This window comes from Centroberyx affinis, unplaced genomic scaffold (assembly GCF_046629955.1).
Source record: "Centroberyx affinis isolate AG114_WGS23_722 - 3 ecotype Tasmania unplaced genomic scaffold, CSIRO-AGI_Caff_v1 ptg007831l_1, whole genome shotgun sequence".
Classification (NCBI taxonomy): Eukaryota; Metazoa; Chordata; class Actinopteri; order Beryciformes; family Berycidae; genus Centroberyx; species Centroberyx affinis.
This window is the reverse complement of record NW_027283929.1, coordinates 14805-35211: the sequence shown is the minus strand read 5'-3', so window position 1 is coordinate 35211 and position 20407 is coordinate 14805. Positions and strand designations below refer to the sequence as shown.

The window sequence follows — 20407 nt, the reverse complement described above, 5'->3', positions numbered from 1 at the left end:
GGATTGTGTCACATGTCACAGGTGACAGATGTAAACTCCAGCGGTTCTTGTTGATGTTCCTGCAGCTTCTGTTGGGGTTTAACCAGTTAAACTTACCGTAGAATACATTCATATATTATATATTCATATGTTTACATGTTTGACTGCCATTAACTGATTTAGGCTAAAACACGCAGCAGCTTAAACCTTTATTTTATCTGAAAGCTTCCTTCAGTCTGTTTTATTGGTACTCCTAACTAGAACCTGGCTTGTGTTCAGGGTTGGAGTTCTAATCTGAGCTTTGTGGGGTTTCTAAAATAACTGACGTTAGGGGCGGAGATAAATAAATAAATAAACTAGAAGGGAACTCGGAGAGCGCAGACCTCCGCCAACGTTGGTGCTATTATTGCTTGTTCGTGAGTCGGATCCGGATCCGCTCCAAAATGTAATGGGTTCTTCCTTGGCCCATGCTGCACCCTTCCACCAAGTTTCATGAAAATCAGGCCAGGAGTTTTTCTGTAATCCTGCTGACAGACAAACAAACAAACGGCACTGAAAACAAAACCTCCTTGGCAGAGGTAAGAAAAGCCTAACGGGCTTTCAGAGAGAGAGAGAGAGACTGAGAGAGACTGCTCATTACATGGTCCAAGACTTTCACACACACACACACACACACACACACACACACAGCAGCCCACTTTTTTTTATCATGTCGCATGTGGCGCACACTTGGTGGTGAACTGTCATTCACCAGAGAATATGGTGCGTAGTTCTTTTGGAAAACATGTTTCTTGTAGCCTATTTATCTCGGTAACGTAAATAATGCTCATTAGATTGAAAAATGCATTATTTGTGATTAAAATAATGGTTGTTGGTAATGTATTAGCGACCCCCACAGATGTATGATTTTATGGGAGCTCAGACCCCTCCTTCCCTCCTTATGGGAGCTCAGCTCCCACTGGCTCCCACATAACTAGAACCTTGTTGTATGAAAAGCTCATGTGTAAGTCGCTTTGGATAAAAGCGTCTGCCAAATGTGAAATTGTAAATTGTAAATTGTAAATTGTAAATTGTAAATTGTACTGTCGGATCTTGTTCTGCTTCCACATTTACTTTCTTTTTCATGCATGAAAGAACTAAAATATTTCAGTTATTGTGCAGAAAGAAAAACGCCACGCCACAGTGTATGAAAGTGAAGTATGAGAGAGGAGGGAGATCACATGACTAAGGGTTAGGATAAAGGGCCGGATTCCAACCCAGGACGCTGCAGTTACGTCATCTCTGAGCGACTCTCCGATAGCGGACAGACAGTCAAGATGGCGGACGTAGTAAACGTCGGTGTGAACTTAGAGGCTTTTTCTCAGGCGATCAGCGGCATCCAGGCGCTGCGGTCCAGCGTGAGCCGCGTGTTCGAGTCCCTGAAGGACGGGATGAAGAACCGAGAGACTCTGGAAGGAAGAGAGAAGCAGTTTATATCCGAGTTTCAGGACAACCTGCAGGCGGTGAACAGAGACCTGAAGTGAGTCCGACAGCAGCGGCCAGCTTTCTTTAAACACATTTTACTCTTTTATAGTGAAGAGTATTATAATGAAATGAAATGTCACGTAGAGACTGTGGAGGAAGTTTCATTCTGTAAACAGAAGAGAGTCTGGATCCAACCGAGCCTGATGCTTTCTGTTCTGTTCGGAGAGAGAGTCACACCAAACTCCCTTAAAACACACCACAGAAGACGTTTAGAAATCCATAGGATTCATTAAAATACATTACTGAAGACGTTTACAGATCAATAAGTTCCCCCCTTCAGTTCGACGAACAACACACACACCTAGCTGCACTTATTCGAATAAAAGTCCAACTTGTAGGCTTTATTCACCTGTTATTCCTTCACTCTTCTTCCCCCGTGGAGGGCGGTACCAAGCGGTGTGAATTATAAATTAATAACAATTTAGTTTATTCCATAAAATTTTGCTTAGTGCCGAATTGATCAGCACAGCCTGTGGATCTGATAAACATACTGAATCATATTTACCTCGTGTGTGTGTTTGCCGAAAAGCACTGTAGCTTCAAATGTACAGATTTTTGAATGTAGTTTGGTGGGATGGTCTCTCCATACAGGATCCAAACAGAAACAGTGTATACGAGTTTCAGCAAGTTCTGTTACAGCAAATACTTTTTTAGACAATTCACATTACAGGGAGAATAAAACATGAGCAGCATGAAGATGAAAACAACGTTAGGCCGCTCAAAGTGCATACCACACCATGACATTAACATAATATAACATTAACATAAACATCTCTTTTCTTCTTCTGTTCTTCTGTTCTCTTGTTCTTCTGTTCTCCTGTTCTTCTGTTCTTCTGTTCTCTTGTTCTCTTGTTCTCCTGTTCTTCTGTTCTTCTCTTATTAGTTAAAGCAGCAGATTTTCCTCCTGAACTGAAACTGCAGATACTCTGCTGTCTGTCTGACCAACAAAACCCTGTCTGTCTCTCACCTGTCTCTCTCTCTCACACCTGTCTGTCTCTCTCTCTCTCTCTCTCGCTCTCTCTCTCTCTCACCTGTCTGTCTCTCTACCTGTCTGTCTCTCTACCTGTCTGTCTCTCAGTGAGTTGGAGCGTCTCAGCGGTCTGGTTGGTCTGTCTCTCACCTGTCTGTCTCTCTACCTGTCTGTCTCTCAGTGAGTTGGAGCGTCTCAGCGGTCTGGTTGGTCGTCCCTCTGAGTCTCATCCTCTTCATAACAGCGGTCTTCTCAGTTTGGATCCAGTTCAGGACAAAACTCCACTTTACTCCCAGCTGCTGCAGGCCTACAAGTGGTCCAACAAGGTACTACTGCCAACTACTGCTAACTACTGCTAACTACTGCTAACTAGTATTAACTACTGCCAACTACTGCTAACTACTGCTAACTACTGCTAACTAGTATTAACTACTGCCAACTACTGCCAACTACTGCCAACTAGTATTAACTACTGCTAACTACTGTTAACTACTGTTAACTACTGCTAACTAGTATTAACTACTGCTAACTAGTATTAACTACTGCCAACTACTGCTAACTAGTATTAACTACTGCCAACTACTGCTAACTACTGCTAACTACTGCTAACTAGTATTAACTACTGCCAACTACTGCTAACTAGTATTAACCACTGCCAACTACTGCCAACTACTGCCAACTACTTCTAACTACTGCTAACTACTGCTAACTAGTATTAACTACTGCCAATTACTGCTAACTACTGCTAACTAGTATTAACTACTGCTAACTTGTATTAACTACTGCTAACTACTGCTAACTAGTATTAACTACTGCCAACTACTGCTAACTACTGCTAACTAGTATTAACTACTGCTAACTAGTATTAACTACTGCCAGCTATTGCTAACTAGTATTAACGACTGCCAACTACTGCTAACTAGTATTAACTACTGCCAACTACTGCTAACTAGTATTAACCACTGCTAACTACTGCCAACTACTGCTAACTACTGCCAACTACTTCTAACTACTGCTAACTAGTATTTACTACTGCCAACTACTTCTAACTACTGCTAACTAGTATTAACTACTGCCAACTACTTCTAACTACTGCTAACTAGTATTAACTACTGCCAATTACTGCTAACTACTGCTAACTAGTATTAACTACTGCTAACTAGTATTAACTACTGCCAACTACTGCTAACTAGTATTAACTACTGCCAACTACTGCCAACTACTGCTAACTACTATTAACTACTGCCAACTACTGCTAACTACTATTAACTACTGCCAACTACTGCTAACTACTGCTAACTAGTATTAACTACTGCCAATTACTGCTAACTACTGCTAACTAGTATTAACTACTGCTAACTAGTATTAACTACTGCCAACTACTGCTAACTAGTATTAACTACTGCCAACTACTGCCAACTACTGCTAACTACTATTAACTACTGCCAACTACTGCTAACTACTATTAACTACTGCCAACTACTGCTAACTACTGCTTACTAGTATTAACTACTGCCAGCTATTGCTAACTAGTATTAACTACTGCTAACTACTGCTAACTAGTATTAACTACTGATAACTACTGATAACTAGTATTAACTACTGCCAACTACTGCCAGCTATTGCTAACTAGTATTAACTACTGCCATCTACTGCTAACTAGTATTAACTACTGCTAACTACTGTTAACTAGTACTGCTAACTAGTAGTGGTAAGTAGTAGTACTGTACTAGTAGTACTGCTCTCCTTTCCTCTCTTCCTCCTCCTTTCCTTTCCTCTCCTCTCCTGTCCTTCTCTCCTCTCCTCTCCTCCTCCTCTCCTCTTTTCCTCTCCTCCTCTCCTTTGATCTGATCGAAGTGTTCTTCAGTTGATGAGACAGCTGAACCCCCCCAACAAAAACACATTATTAAATTCCTGTGTGTATGTGTGTGTGTGTCCTGGTGTTTTCAATAATGACTGAACTTGGATAGTGTGTGTCCTTTTGATGTCTTGTTGCCATGCCAACCAAGATCTGTCCTACTGATACTGATACTGTTCCTTCTGCTGCAGCAGTTAAACCTGCAGTAAGCGATTTCAGACCTTCTAACCAATGCTGAAGCTGCTGTGCTGTGTGGAGATTTCATTGAGTCATCATGATAAAAACCAACATCCAGCTGTGTTGCTGTTTTCTCCTCTTTTCTAAAGCTTGTTGTCAAATTCCGCTCCTGAACGAAGCTCCTCCCCCTCCATTCAGCAGCTTTTCATTCTTTTAAAACTAGCTTGTCTCCTCCCTCGCTGTTTGAAAGCAGCGCTCTCCCCCTCCCATTCATGAAAAAAATTATCATAATGTCTGAATCGATGAAGCGAGGCAAACTGGTAAACTTGTTAAACTAGTAAACTTTTTGAACTGGTAAATTTGTTAAGCAAGTAAACTTGTTGAACTGGTAAACTTGTTAAACTAGTAAACTTCCTACCTGCTGCTTCAGCAGGAGAAAGATCTGTCAAAGTGAGACTAGTAACCACCTACCACCTCTCTGTGGGTATGGTTAGCTTAGCCGTTAGCCTTTATGCACGCTGCTTTGTAATGTTTGTCCTTGAAAGTCCTCTGTAGTGCAGTGGCTTTGCTGTGTGTTATTTACAAATGTGTTGTGGTTTCTGTCGCTCTCTAGTGGGCAGAAGATTTCACTTATTGCAGCTTTAATATTTCCTTTAATACTTCTCTCTATACACACTTCTCTTACTACTACTACTACTACTACTATTACTACTACTACTACTACTACTACTATTACTACTACTACTACTACTACTACTACTACTGCTGCTGCTGCTACTTCTACTTCTGTCAACCAAGGGGCACCAGTCAGACTCACCAACACCACCAACACATTACGCAGCACAACACAATGCGATAGTAAGGTTCAAGACTATCCTTTATTAAACAGAATTTGTCATTTTTCACGCAAGAAAGTGATTCATGAAAGGGGGGGGCGTTAAGTCCTATCTATCCAAGTCAGAAGAGGAAGTTGACCACAGGCCCCGCTCCTCCCAGACTGGGGTCAAAATAAGAGAAAAGGTGCACAAATCCACAGCTAAGCTTTACTCATTAAAAGTCATGCTACAATACGGCCCATGAGAGCTATGAAGTACTTTGGGAGATTAAACCCCACCCTCCTCTTCGCATGCCAGACTAAATGCCCCTCAAGGACGGTTCAGCCAATAGCCCCGCCCCCGGTCTACCATGCTCTAAAAGAAAATAATAAAATAGGTTCGTTGGGTCTCGGTCAGTGTCTCTATGACTGGCGGCCCTTATCCAGCATCGGTCGGTCCGGTCCTCCCTCTCCCAGGTCCGGTCCTCTCCCAGGTCCGACCGTCTCCCAGGTTCCGGTCCTCTCCCAGGTCCGGTCCTCTCCCGGGTCCGGTCCTTCTTCTCCCAGATCCGACCCTCTCCCAGGTTCCGGTCTTCTCCCAGGTCCGACGCTCTCCCAGATCCGACCCTCTCCCAGGTTCCGGTCTTCTCCCAGGTCCGACGCTCTCCCAGGTCTGACCCTCTGACCGTCTCTTTAGATGGAGTGGAGAGCGTTGTTCCCGTCCGCTGACCCTCCACCTGTCTACAATACATACATACTATGGTCTGGCAAACATCATAGGAGCAACAGACTGTGTGCATCAAAGCACTGTCTCCAAAGGCATTTCTCTTTTTTTTTTTCATGGTTTATTTATTGGCATTTTTTTTTGGAAGAGGCAATTACAGTACAACAGACACTAACAACAAGCAAAACAAAACAAAAAACAAAACATTAAACTTAACCAATACATACACCCAGAGACAAAAAAAGCAGGCCAAAACCACAGCGTACATCAGGTATTGTTCCCACAACAACGTACCAGGGCAGTGACTATACAGGGCTTGTAAGGTAATCAATAAATGGCTGCCATACAGTGTAGAACTTGGTAGAAGAACCTTTTACAGTATATCATTTTTTTTCAAGAGTTAGAAACTGTAATGTATCTCTAACCCAGTGTTTGAAAGATAGAGGGTAGGCTTGTTTCCAACTTAACAAGATCAGTCTCCTCACCAGAAGAGTGGCAAAAGCCATACAATCCAGCTGTGTACTTGAAAAAGTGTCTTGTTCTTTTTGAATGCCAAAAATAGCTGTTAAAGGGATAGGCTCTATATGTCTATCAAATATTTTAGAAAACACAAAACCAAAACATATGGGCAAGGGTGGTGGGTGACTGTGTACATCTATTACAACTGGCATCCACTGATGAATACATCTTTGAGAGACAAGCTTTAGATAAATGGAGCCTATGTACCACCTTGAACTGGAGGAGACTGTGTCTGGCACTCCTTATCTGTAATGTTAATATCAAGATCAACTTACCAAGCTTGTCTTAATGTGTCAAGGGGTGTAGATAATAGAGACGAAAGGTCTCTATATAGAGCGGATAGTGTGTCCTTCAGTGCTGGATTTGAGGGGAGTAATCGGTCAATAGGCCTTTGTTCAGGAAGCAGGGGAGATGAGGAAAATGTCTTCTGGACAAAGTCCTGAACTTGCAAATACCTAAAAAAGTGTGTATTACGTATATTTAATTTCAAAATTAACTGCTGAAAGGATCCAAAAACACCATCAATGAAAAGTTCCTTGAATGAGGTAATGCCCTCATCTTGCCAGGATAGAAAGGCATCATCGCTAAGTGATGGGAAAAATTGATGGTTTCTACCAACTGGTGCACAAATCGAGCCCTCCTGTTAGCCAAAATGCCTCCTAATTTGAGCCCACATCTGTATAGAATTCAAGACAATTGGGTGGAGAGTTGAGTGTGGTATAGATTGAGTTGCATGTGAGAAAAGAGGAGAGCTGGAAGCGATGTTGGGAGACAAGCAGAGGACTCGATCTGAACCCAAGCAGGTGCATCCCTGTCAGAATGTGTACAGTACTAAGCCAGTATGCCATAGCCCTCAAGTTGCAGGACCAATAATAAAATTGAAAATGTGGAAAAGCCATCCCCCCCCATCTCCTTGGGATTTTGTAAAAAATCCATACAAATTACATACTCAGAGGTTTCTTATTCCAGATAAAAGATGATATAATTGTATTTAAATTCACAAAAAAAAAAATCTTAATAAGAATGGGTACTGTCTGAAATAAATGTTAAAATTTAGGAAGCGTATTCATCTTAATTATATTTATCCTGCCCACCATAGATAGGGGGAGCAAAGACCATTTATCAATAGCCACCCTTGTACAATCAAGTAGGGGAGCAAAATTGGACTTAAAGAGATCAGAAATCTTGCGTGTCACTACCACAACTAAATACGTAAAGCTATCCATGGCTAGTCTAGTGTTAGGGAAAAGTTCACTCTTAGAGAGGTTCAGCTTATATCCCAAAAGCTCACTGAATTTTTCAAAAATATCTAATACATGAGGGAGTGTATTGTAAGGGTCTGTGATAAATAACAGCAGGTCATCCACATATAACGACAGTTTGTTCTCTGCCCCCTCTTACAATACCCTGAATAGCTGCTGAGGATCGCAAGGAGATGACCAAAGGCTCCATAGCTACTGCAGGGGAGAAAGAGGACACCCCTGCCTAGTTCCCCGTTGCAATGTAAAACATTTAGAATTTAGACCATTGGTGAGTACAGATGAAGGGGTAAACGCATATAAAAGTCTAATCCAAGACAAAAAGTTTGGGCCAATTCCAAATCTCTCCAGACACTGAAAACTCCATTCAACTCGATCAAATGCTTTTTCAGCATCTAGAGAGATGACAACTTCAGGCAGGTGTTGTTTGGAGTCAGCAGAATAAACAATGTCAAAGACCTGAAGAATGTTGAAGAACGAAAGACGGTTCTTTATAAATCCAGTTTGGTCTGGTGATATAATTGAGGGAGAACATACTCCAAATGGCATGCCAAGAGCTTAGCCAGCAATTTACAATCCACATTCAGTAATGAAATAGGACAATATGATCCACAACTAAGCAGGTCTTTTCCACTCTATAGGAGAAGAGAAATGGTAAAATGTGTGTGGAAGGTGGTCCCCGTCAAATTACTCCTCAAATACCTTTAATAAAAGGGGCATCAGTTTTCCTGATGAGTTGTCAGCAAGTCAAACTTTGTTTGGAGGGCTGATCGTTTTTTAAAAAGCTCAGGTGTGGGAGTTACAGAGTATTTGGAGATCAGCTGTTGGATCTGACTAGTAAGCTCTTCCAACCGCCTTTTTTTAACTTCCCAAGAGGTATATGAAATAATTTCCCCCCCTAAATAAGATTTAAGAGAATCCCAGAGGGTAGCCTTACTAACATCTGGAGTATCATTACAGGATAGGAAGAAATCAATTTTAGAGTTAATAAGATCTACAAAGGCCTGATTGGAAAGAGCAGCATTATTAAATCTCCCCCAAGAATTAGGCGATGGGAATTTAAATTTTGTTATGGAAGACAGAAAAGATTTCATGAATTTCACATCATCCCAATTTGGAGCATACGTACACATTGGCTAGAGTTATGGGAACATTGTACAATATACCAGATACAATAAAAAATCTCCCCATGTGATCAGCCTGAACCTTGTCCATAATGAAACGTGTATTTTTGTTAATAAGGATAGCTACTCCTCTAGACTTTGTCTGAAAATTGGAATGGTATAATTGTCCGACCCATGATTTTTTAAGTCTAAAATGGTCAGAAGATACAAGCAGAGAGAGCAGAGAAGCAGAGAGAAAACAACTCCCCACCTGTAACTTCTACATTACGTTACCAGACGCATCATAACTCTAGCGCTCGTTACGGTAAAACACAAGGTCCAATAAAAAGCCTGTAGCAAATTAAATGTTGCAAAAAGACTAAGAGAAAATCGGTCCATAACTTTAGAATTAACAAGAGCACCCAGGCCGCTTACCGTGAAATCCCATTAGCCAGTGTAATGTAGACCAGATCAGTGTGACCATACAGGACAGGACCGGACACAGTAAAGGTCCTGCAGCCTCGTTATGGTTGGCCAAGCAACAGATCTTTATAGAAGTCCTTAAATTACAACAGATCTTTATAGAAGTCCTTAAATTACAACAGATCTTTATAGAAGTCTTTAAATTACAACAGATCTTTATAGAAGTCCTTAAATTACAACAGATCTTTATAGAAGTCCTTAAATTACAACAGATCTTTATAGAAGTCCTTAAATTACAACAGATCTTTATAGAAGTCTTTAAATTACAACAGATCTTTATAGAAGTCCTTAAATTACAACAGATCTTTATAGAAGTCCTTAAATTCACAGATCAAGTTCAAACAAGACGGACATCGGGGGTGAAGGCTAAAATATGAACCGGTCCAGACAGATAGGTGAAGCATCTCCTGAAAATAACAAAACCAAATAACATGGCGATCAATTATATAAAGCAAAAGTCCCACGAATGAAGGAGAGTCGATTAATGCAGCATACTGTGGGGGGGGGGGGACTCTACTGACTACTGATTCTACTGACTCTACTGATTCTACTGACTACTGACTCTACTGACTCTACTGATTCTACTGACTCTACTGACTCTACTGACTCTACTGACTACTGATTCTACTGATACTACTGACTCTACTGACTACTGATTCTACTGACTCTACTGATTCTACTGACTACTGACTCTACTGATTCTACTGACTCTACTGATTCTACTGACTACTGATTCTACTGACTACTGACTCTACTGACTACTGATTCTACTGATTCTACTGACTACTGATTCTACTGACTACTGACTCTACTGACTACTGATTCTACTGACTACTGATTCTACTGACTCTACTGATTCTACTGACTACTGATTCTACTGACTACTGATTCTACTGACTAATGACTCTACTGATTCTACTAACTACTGACTCTACTGATTCTACTGACTCTACTGACTACTGATTCTACTGACTCTACTGATTCTACTGACTACCGATTCTACTGACTCTACTGATTCTACTGACTACTGACTACTGATTCTACTGACTACTGACTCTACTGACTACTGATTCTACTGATTCTACTGACTCTACTGATTCTACTAACTACTGATTCTACTGACTCTACTGACTCTACTGACTCTACTGATTCTGACTACTGACTCTACTGACTCTACTGACTCTACTGATTCTACTGACTCTACTGATTCTACTAACTACTGATTCTACTGACTCTACTGACTCTACTGATTCTGACTACTGACTCTACTGATTCTACTGATTCTACTGACTTTACTGATTCTACTGACTCTACTGACTCTACTGATTCTACTGACTACTGATTCTACTGACTCTACTGACTACTGACTCTACTGATTCTACTGACTACTGACTCTACTGACTCTACTGACTCTACTGACTACTGACTCTACTGATTCTACTGACTCTACTGACTACTGACTCTACTGATTCTACTGACTCTACTGACTACTGACTCTACTGATTCTACTGACTACTGATTCTACTGACTCTACTGACTACTGACTCTACTGATTCTACTGACACTACTGATTCTACTGATTCTACTGACTCTACTGACTCTACTGATTCTACTGACTCTACTGACTCTACTGATTCTACTGTTCCAGCTGCAGTACCATGCCGGTCTGGCCTCCAGTTTGTTGAACCAGCAGTCACTCAAACGATCAGCCAATCAGATGGGAGCATCGGCCAAGAGGCGGCCCAAGGTCCAACCCAGCACGCTAGTCCTGCCGCCTCAGTGAGTAACACGCTAAATACACGCTAAATACACGCTAAATACATACTACATACATACTGCATACTAGTAGGCAGGAGGAAGCAACCTTCCCAAGGAGACTAAAACTGTCTGACCTTTGACCTTCTGATGAGTGTGTGTGTGTGTGTGTGTGTGTGTGTGTGTGTGTGTGTGTGTGTGTGGCAGGTATGTGGATGATGTCATCTCTCGGATCGGCAGAATGTTTCCTGACATGACGATCGAACTGTTCAGACCGAACGGAACTTCAGCTGTTCTGCTGGTACACACACACACACACACACATACACACACACACACACACACACACACACACACACACACACACTCTCACACACTCACACACACACACACACACACACACACACACACACACACACACACACACACACACACACACTCTCACACACTCACACACACACACACACACACACACACACACACACACACACACACACACACACACACACATACTGGTCTCCATGTTGGATGGGGACCAACTTTCTGATCATCACTTGTGGGTACCACCCTTTCTAAAGGTTCTAGAGGTATGAAAAAAATCAGGTACACTAACCATAGCTTTGTTAGCTTATACACGACTTCAAATCACTGAATTGATGAAGTAATGACTTGACCATGCTAAATGGGGACTTATGAAAAATCGAGTGAACATGGCTGATGGGGACCTCATTTACATATATTTTGCATAATTCACACAAATTCCCATTTGATTAGTGGGGACCTTGCAACAAAAATAAGTGTATTACTATATTGAAATGGCATATGATGTGCATCTATATTGCGGAAATCCTCAGATTATTGCATTCGTTAAAAAAAAGTTTAATCTACAACTAAGTAGAATTAAAAGATACAGCAGTAGTACATGACCGTTCAGATTTTGAAATGGCTTGGTTGTTCATAGATGATGTAAATGTAGCATGAGGCCTGCACATGGTGCTAGTAATGCAAAGCACCACTCTTGCATAGAACGCCTAGTGCTGTGTATGTAGCCATCTTCACAACATTGCAGATTTTAGGTTTGATAAGAATATCAGGGTGTTTGAAGTTAATATTTATGGATGAAGTAGTGAAAGGCTATCTCTATTCATTACGTATGAAGGATTGAAAGAGTAGTGAATTATTGTCTGGATATTTTCCAACCAATATCTGCCACACAACAAGTCAAACCTTTAAAGTCAAACCATCTTGACCAGGACTCCCTGGCAGAAGATTGTATCTCAATGGGACCTTCCTGGTTAAATAAAGTATAAATAAAAAATAAAATTTAAACCCTTGTACTTTCCACTGTTTGAGCTATTCTTTCTTTAATTCTCACACAGGCACAACCATTTTGTTTTCTAGTTTTTACCTCAGTCAACCACTGTTAATCACCTAACTACTACTCAATCACCTGACACTTAGTACCACCATAATAAAACTACTACTAACTACTAACTGAACTCAAAGACATGAAACTCACATTTAAATTGTACAATTCAATGTTTAATGAGTTCAACTTCACAAATGAACTCAACAAATGAAGTAAAATAAACCTCAAAACAATGAAACTCCTGTTGCTTGAGTTTTAAAATGGGAATCCACATATAAAAAAAAAATGGAAACATAACTTTCACATATGCTTCCTTTCAAATAACTAACTGCCATTTTTGGCTATTATTGGCACTTCAGAGCAAAACAATTTAATGCAAAACATTCAAATGCTTTTTAAAAGGTAGGAAATATGTTCAACATGTTCAGTAGACCTTTTGCTGAGACATGCGAATGTAAACAAAAACTGCCATCCCAGAGAGTTGGTAATCTTCACACTATTGACGTTGCCATTTCCTTTTGTAGGCTGTAATGCGGTTATGAACATAGAATTTCAGGTTCTGCCAGTCCCGGTTCTTAAGAGCTTCTGGTTCAGCCCTTAAACATTTCTCACAGTCACTCTTTGCTGGTACAATACAAGATGTGATGAATCGATTCATGTGCCTTTCCACCGCCTGCACCTCTGTCTGCTGCCAGGGTGTTTTCGTCTTCTGGGTAGCTTCACCTTAAAGTGGGCAGAAAAACACATTTGTAATTGAAAGGATTAGAAAGGGTGTCTGCTGGAATTCCGATAATTTCTGAATCCTATATCAGTATACAGTATATGCCAGCATCTACAGTACAAGTAAAATTATTTGCACTCTACCTATGGATAGAATTACATTGTCAGTCAAACACTGATTTGTGCATTCTGCCACTTGGACTGAAATGAACACTGGGGAAAAGGAAAAGATGATGAGGACCATTTTTTCCTATAAGCCATACATATTGTGTTGTCTTAAAAAAGAAATTGTTAAATCTGATCACTGTAGTGGGCTCACTTTTTATACATTCATGAAAATAATATTAATTTATAATTTTTCAAACTAAATTTTCAGGAAGAAACAGTATTTATCATGTTCTTATCAACATTTTAGATCCTGTGCTTGCAGGAGTTTGGCGCAAAGTTGCTACAGTGGACATTAAGCAAAAAATGATGAGTGAAATAAATCCATCTAGTTATTCTACTATGTAGTATGTCCAAAGAATTATATAACACATTACAACCATTAAACAAGTACTACTATGGTGATTATGGCTTTAGCAACTTTAGCTCTGTTGATATTAAAGCTACTTGAAACACTTGCATTAGCTCTAACATGAGTTGCTTCTACAGTATGAGTAATACTGCACGTTATTACAATGCATCCATCCACTCATTAAACTGCTCCAGCCCCTGTGAGCACCCAGTTCCTTGGTATAGGGGCTGTCCTAAATATTCCACTACCATTAGCCTTCTAGATGCATTACATTAAACTGTTTGACTGTACTGATTCACACTAGATTACCATCACAATAAACTTCCTTCTTTATTTTAGCTGGTTAAAAACACAAAAACAAAAAGGCACGACTATGAGAGACTCTAGAATTAAATCTGAAGTGATAAACATGAATGTACCTGTGGAGGAGTGTTGTTTGGACCAGTAGCATCATCCATCTGAGTCTTTGACAGGAGAGAAGGATGTGAGTCCTTCACCATGGCATTAGCTGTATCGCTGGTCATCTGCAAACACATATTTCACAATGACAATAATTTAGAATATGAAAACATAAGAAACAAATGGTAAATTTGATGTAAAAAGAGCATAACACACAATTAGATTGATGACTTGTTCAGACAAAATCTCTGAGATGAGATGCATGCCAATATACACCAGACTTCAGAGAAAAAAACACAAATTCATATTAAAATATTTCTTCTTGCCCATCCAAGCTGTGTCTGTGTTCACACATCTTGAATTAAACAGGCTTTGTGGGGACATTTCACACACAATGTTACAGTTCCTTGTGGGGACCAGTTGTCTCAGTTGTGTCCAAAGTCAAACACTGACTGAAGGTGTCCCCACAGCACACCTTCAGTCAAACACTGACTGAAGGTGTGCTGTGGGGACGTCGTGAGTGTCCATAATATAGTGATAATTAACCAAGAAAAAAAATCCCTATGAAGCTTAAAATCTGTCCTAAATATCCCACTACCATTAGCCTTCTAGATGCATTACATTAAACTGTTTGACTGTACTGATTCATACTAGATTACCATCACAATAAACTTCCTTCTTTATTTTAGCTGGTTAAAAACACAAAAACAAAAAAGCATGACTATTGAGAGACTCTAGAATTAAATCTGAAGTGATAAACATGAATGTACTTTTTACCTTTGGTCAAAATCTGTGTTTTTTTATATGTACTTTATAAATAAATTTCACTTAAATGTAACTTCACTACAAATATTGATCCTGAAGTCATCATAGCAAAATAAAAACCATACATTTAAAAAAGCTAAACTATTATTAACAGAATCAATTTCACCACACCCCCTCCGAGAGCAATCAATTAGTCTTTTTTCGTTTGCATAAACTCCTTCACACTGAATTGCATGACAACACTAACACTAGCTAGTTGTAAAAACAGACTAAAACATTTTTGATTAGATGGTTAGGCCTACACTTAGCCTCTACCTAGCCTCGAGCTAACTAGCTATCCTGCAAAGTAATGAGAGCTAATTAACCTAATTTGAGGGTTGAACACTGGTTATACTGGTTTGTCATACAAATGTGCTTACCTTGTGTTTCACTTTTGCTCCTCTGCACAAGTTCTTAGCTCCTTAGCTGGCATCTCCTGGAAATAATCTTCTCCCTTGTCCACCGTGTAGATTGCCACCTTTAAATGTCCGCCTGAAAATGTGTTATTGCTGCTGAAATCCTTCCTAAGGAGGACCAGGAAGTGGGCGGTACCCAACCATATTTGGAATGTGTGTGTGTGTGAAGCAGTGAGTGCATTACCAGCTGGAAACTATAAGGGGGCGCAACCGAGCACTCCACACACACACACACTGACCGGTAAACGTGTGTTATGGGCCAATGCTAAAAACCACACAGGCACCTTCAGACTCGCTCCTGCATTCATTTAAAAGGGTTTTCCTCATGGGGACCTGATTTTTTGTCCCCACTCCGCAACAGGTCCCCATGACGTGACTGTGTAAACAGATTCTTGTCCCCACAATGTGATGATTACCAGAACACACACACACACACACACACACACACACACACACACACACACACACACACACACACATACTCACTGCTCTCCAGGTTTTTATTTCTGGACGACTGACGCTCTCCCTCTCCACCTGCCTGTCTGTCTCTCTGTCTGTCTCCCTCTCCACCTACCTGTCTGTCTCTCTGTCTGTCTCCCTCTCCACCTGCCTGTCTGTCTCTCTGCCTGTCTCCCTCTCCACCTGCCTGTCTCCCTCTCTACCTGTCTGTCTCCCTCTCCACCTACCTGTCTGTCTCTCTGCCTGTCTTCCTCTCTGCCTGTCTGTCTCCCTCTCCACCTACCTGTCTGTCTCTCTGTCTGTCTCTCTCTCCACCTGCCTGTCTTCCTCTCTGCCTGTCTGTCTCCCTCTCCACCTACCTGTCTGTCTCTCTGTCTGTCTCCCTCTCCACCTGCCTGTCTGTCTCTCTGCCTGTCTCCCTCTCCACCTGCCTGTCTCCCTCTCTACCTGTCTGTCTCCCTCTCCACCTACCTGTCTGTCTCTCTGCCTGTCTCCCTCTCCACCTGCCTGTCTTCCTCTCTGCCTGTCTGTCTCCCTCTCCACCTACCTGTCTGTCTCTCTGTCTGTCTCCCTCTCCACCTGCCTGTCTTCCTCTCTGCCTGTCTGTCTCCCTCTCCACCTACCTGTCTTCCTCTCTGCCTGTCTGTCTCCCTCTCCACCTACCTGTCTGTCTCTCTGTCTGTCTCCCTCTCCACCTGCCTGTCTGTCTCTCTGCCTTTCTCCCTCTCCACCTGCCTGTCTGTCTCTCTGCCTGTCTTCCTCTCTGCCTGTCTGTCTCCCTCTCTACCTGTCTGTCTCCCTCTCCACCTACCTGCCTGTCTCTCTGCCTGTCTCCCTCTCCACCTGCCTGTCTGTCTCTCTGCCTGTCTCCCTCTCCACCTGCCTGTCTGTCTCTCTGTCTGTCTCCCTCTCCACCTGCCTGTCTGTCTCTCTGCCTGTCTGTCTCCGCCTGCCTGTCTGTCTCTCTGCCTGCCTGTCTCCTTCTCTGCCTGCCTGTCTGTCTCTCTGCCTGCCTGTCTCCCTCTCCACCTGCCTGTCTGTCTCTCTGCCTGTCTCCTTCTCTGCCTGTCTCCTTCTCTGCCTGCCTGTCTCCTTCTCTGCCTGCCTGTCTCCCTCTCCACCTGCCTGTCTGTCTCTCTGTCTGTCTCCCTCTCCACCTGCCTGTCTGTCTCTCTGCCTGCCTGTCTCCCTCTCCACCTGCCTGTCTGTCTCTCTGCCTGCCTGTCTCCCTCTCCACCTGCCTGTCTGTCTCTCTACCTGTCTGTCTCTCAGGTGACCCTGGGTAAGGTGTTGAAGGCGATCGTTGTGATGCGTTCTCTGTTCATCGACAGAACGATCGTTCGAGGATTTAATGAGAACGTTTACAACGAGGATGGAAAGGTCAGAGGTCAAATCCACCACTCTGTAACCATGGTAACCATTGGTGGTTGTTGTGTGGTTGTCTTGTGGCTGTTACCATGGTAACCTCTGCCCTCCTGTCTCCTCAGCTGGACATCTGGACCAAATCCCAGTATCAGGTGTTCCAGAAGGTAACACACACACACACACACACACACACACACACACACACACACACACACACACACACACACACACACACACACACACAAACACTTTGATTGGTTGTGTTGTTGCTAGGTAACGGACCATGCCACCACCGCTCTGCTGCACTACCAGCTGCCTCAGATGCCTGATGTGGTCGTACGATCCTTCATGGTGAGTCACAGATCAATAACCAATACCTACTGATCAATAACCAATATCACTATAACATACTGTAAGTGTAAAGTTCTGGGATCTAAATACAGTTAGAACATTCATATAAATAAAGTTATTAGTTATAGAGAACCGTTTGTGATATTTATGATTAAATGTGTTCATGTTCACTGCACTACATTACCCAGCATGCCTTTGAGCGGGGAACTTTCCATCAAAGCTAACAACAGTAAAGCTGCTAGCTAACGCTGTGGTTTGGCTACTGAACACTCACCCAGCAGTGCAGAGAGGCATCATGGGAAATGTAGTTCATGTCTAAACACAGAAGTCTTTTCCCTCAGAAGTTACAAAACGTGTTTGTCTCCAAATCTGATGAACTCTCTCTCTCCTACCTGTCTCTCTCTCTCCTACCTGTCTCTCTCTCCTACCTGTCTCTCTCTCCTACCTGTCTCTCTCCTGCCTGTCTCACTCTCCAGACGTGGTTGCGTAGCTACATTAAACTCTTCCAGTCTTCCTGTCAGCGGTGCGGTCGCTTCCTGCAGGACGGACTTCCTCCAACATGGAGGGACTTTAGGACCCTGGAGGCTTTCCACGACACCTGCCGCATGTAGACAGACAGACAGACAGACAGACAGACAGACAGGCAGACAGACAGGCAGACAGGCAGACAGACAGACAGACAGACAGACAGACAGACAGATTTACTGACTGACGGACAGATATTTCCTGTTGTTATCTAGTTTGTAGACTGTTCCTTTTTTGTGTTAAACTGTATAAAGTAGCTTCAATAAAGTTTGATTTGAATTTCATAAACCTGTGTCTTTATGGAAAACAGGCAGACAGACAGACAGACAGAGAGACAGACAGACAGACAGACAGAGAGACAGACAGACAGACAGACAGAGAGACAGGCAGACAGACAGACAGACAGGCAGACAGACAGAGAGACAGACAGACAGACAGACAGAGAGACAGACAGACAGACAGACAGACAGAGAGACAGGCAGACAGACAGACAGAGAGACAGGCAGACAGACAGACAGACAGACAGGCAGACAGACAGACAGAGAGACAGGCAGACAGACAGACAGGCAGACAGACAGACAGAGAGACAGGCAGACAGAGAGACAGGCAGACAGACAGACAGGCAGACAGACAGAGAGACAGACAGGCAGACAGACAGGCAGACAGACAGACAGGCAGACAGGCAGACAGACAGACAGGTGTCAGGTGTCTGTGGTACTGCAGCCTCCTCTTCCCAGACGGTCGTTGTAAAAGACGATCCTCTAAAAGTGTTCAGAAGATTCCTCCTCCACCACACAAGACCTTAAAACACTCTTTCAATTAAGTATTTTTTAACCATGAAGGCCGATTTTTTTTAAAATGACTCGGAGCCGTATAAAGGCTGTTTTTTTGTGTGTGATGTCACACCAGGTACGAGCCAATCACGCGCCTCTGAGCGGAACGAGCGTCCTGCTTCCTCTGCTGCTCCGTCTGTCAGCTGTTCCTACAGTCCGGCTTCGCTTTTATTAAGATATTAAGGATTTTACATGAGTAGCCCACCGGTGTTTAATATGTACAGATAACAACTGATCACTGAAAACTGAGGTTTGGGGTTAGGTGTGTTTTCTGTGCCTGTTCCTGACATGGAGATGCAGACAGCAAGCTAACTGTTAGCCTTGTTTTTAGGCTACTTGACATGTTCTCCACAGTCTGTCTGGTGAACCCAGCTAGTCTGACATTACATGCTATTCATCACTTTTGTATTTCGTTGTGAATTAACTTTATGTTCTTTTCATTTTTTTAAATAAACGATTTTAAATAACTCAGTGTCATGTCAGTATTGTATGGAGCTGTGTGTGAAGCTGCTTAGTGACTGAGTCCAGCTGCCAGTCAGTTCCACTGTGTGTCTGAACAGAAGCGTCTGGCTGCTGTGTAGGAAGTGAACCAGGTCCACATTTAGTCTGACAGATAAACTGTATGATGACATCTTGTCAAACTACCACGGCAAAGTGCTGGAAATGCTGAACAAGGATACGGGGCCAACTCATGATTTTCATTTCCTAGTTCTATAACTCAAATAAAATAGCAAGGAACTGAAGCTGCATTTAAATGTCAGAATGTCATGTATTTTCGATCGGATTAATTACGCACGCCTGTTTGAATCGAAGATATCAGCTCCATCTTGTACATAACTTTCTAAATCCTCTTACAAAAATTGAATAGGTTATTTACAAATAAAAAACTAAATTAGATCTACATGCTGACGCTGAATGAACATTAAGTATTGAGGGGCAGACGAATATGAACTTTAGGAGATTCCTTCTCTCTACTCAGACGCTTTTATCCAAAGTGACGTACACATGAGCTTTAGATACAACACAAGCAAGGATCCAGTCAGGAGAACAAGGCCATGAAGCAAAGATCTGGTCCAACAGGACAGAGGAGCCACGAGGCAGAGAGACACAGTGGATGCGGGCGACTAGGAGCCAGAGGAGGAGATGAACAGCGGAGGGACATGTGCTCTGTTGGGGGTGAAGACCGGACGCTCCGCCTGTTCTGGATCATCTGCAGAGGTTTGAGCTACATGCCGGGAGCCCTGCCAGGAAGGAGCTGCAGGAGTCAAGGCTGATATTACAAGAGCCTGAACCAGGAGTTGTGCTGCATGCTCAGACAGGTAGGGTCTGATCTTCCTGATGTTGTACAGAGCAAATCCACATGACCGAGCAACAGAAGCCACATGCTCCTTGAAGGTTAGTTGGTCATGAATCATGACACCCAAGTTTCTGACAGACTTTGTGGGAATGAGCTGAGCTGATTGGAGCTGGATACTGATCTGTTG

The 20407-nt window shown here is 42.4% G+C and overlaps 1 protein-coding gene across 4 annotated transcripts; it reads left to right on the top strand.

Moving 5' to 3' along the window:
- The first annotated feature begins 1287 nt into the window (after window positions 1–1287).
- On the top strand, window positions 1288–19375 carry med27 (mediator complex subunit 27). 4 transcript variants are annotated; one of them, XM_071513988.1, is made up of 9 exons: window positions 1288–1498; window positions 2655–2799; window positions 11059–11189; window positions 11373–11466; window positions 17122–17229; window positions 17337–17378; window positions 17488–17565; window positions 18042–18220; window positions 18253–19375. In XM_071513988.1, exons 1-8 carry the CDS (start codon window positions 1296–1298, stop codon window positions 18174–18176), a joined length of 936 nt encoding a protein of 311 aa, XP_071370089.1. In that variant the 5' UTR covers window positions 1288–1295; the 3' UTR covers window positions 18177–18220; window positions 18253–19375. The 4 variants fall into 4 exon arrangements, with proteins under 4 accessions (XP_071370089.1, XP_071370088.1, XP_071370090.1 ...); XM_071513987.1 differs by having other exon boundaries at window positions 18042–19375; XM_071513990.1 differs by having other exon boundaries at window positions 1359–1498; window positions 2582–2799; window positions 18042–19375.
- Window positions 19376–20407: the final 1032 nt, after the last annotated feature.

Coding starts and splice junctions, on each gene's coding strand:
- med27 (XM_071513988.1), top strand. CDS start 1,296: ATGGCGGACGTAGTAAACGTCGGTGTGAACTTAGAGGCTTTTTCTCAG. Junction 11,190..11,372: donor ACGCTAGTCCTGCCGCCTCA/GTGAGTAACACG, acceptor TGTGTGTGGCAG/GTATGTGGATGATGTCATCT. Junction 17,379..17,487: donor AGTATCAGGTGTTCCAGAAG/GTAACACACACA, acceptor TGTTGTTGCTAG/GTAACGGACCATGCCACCAC.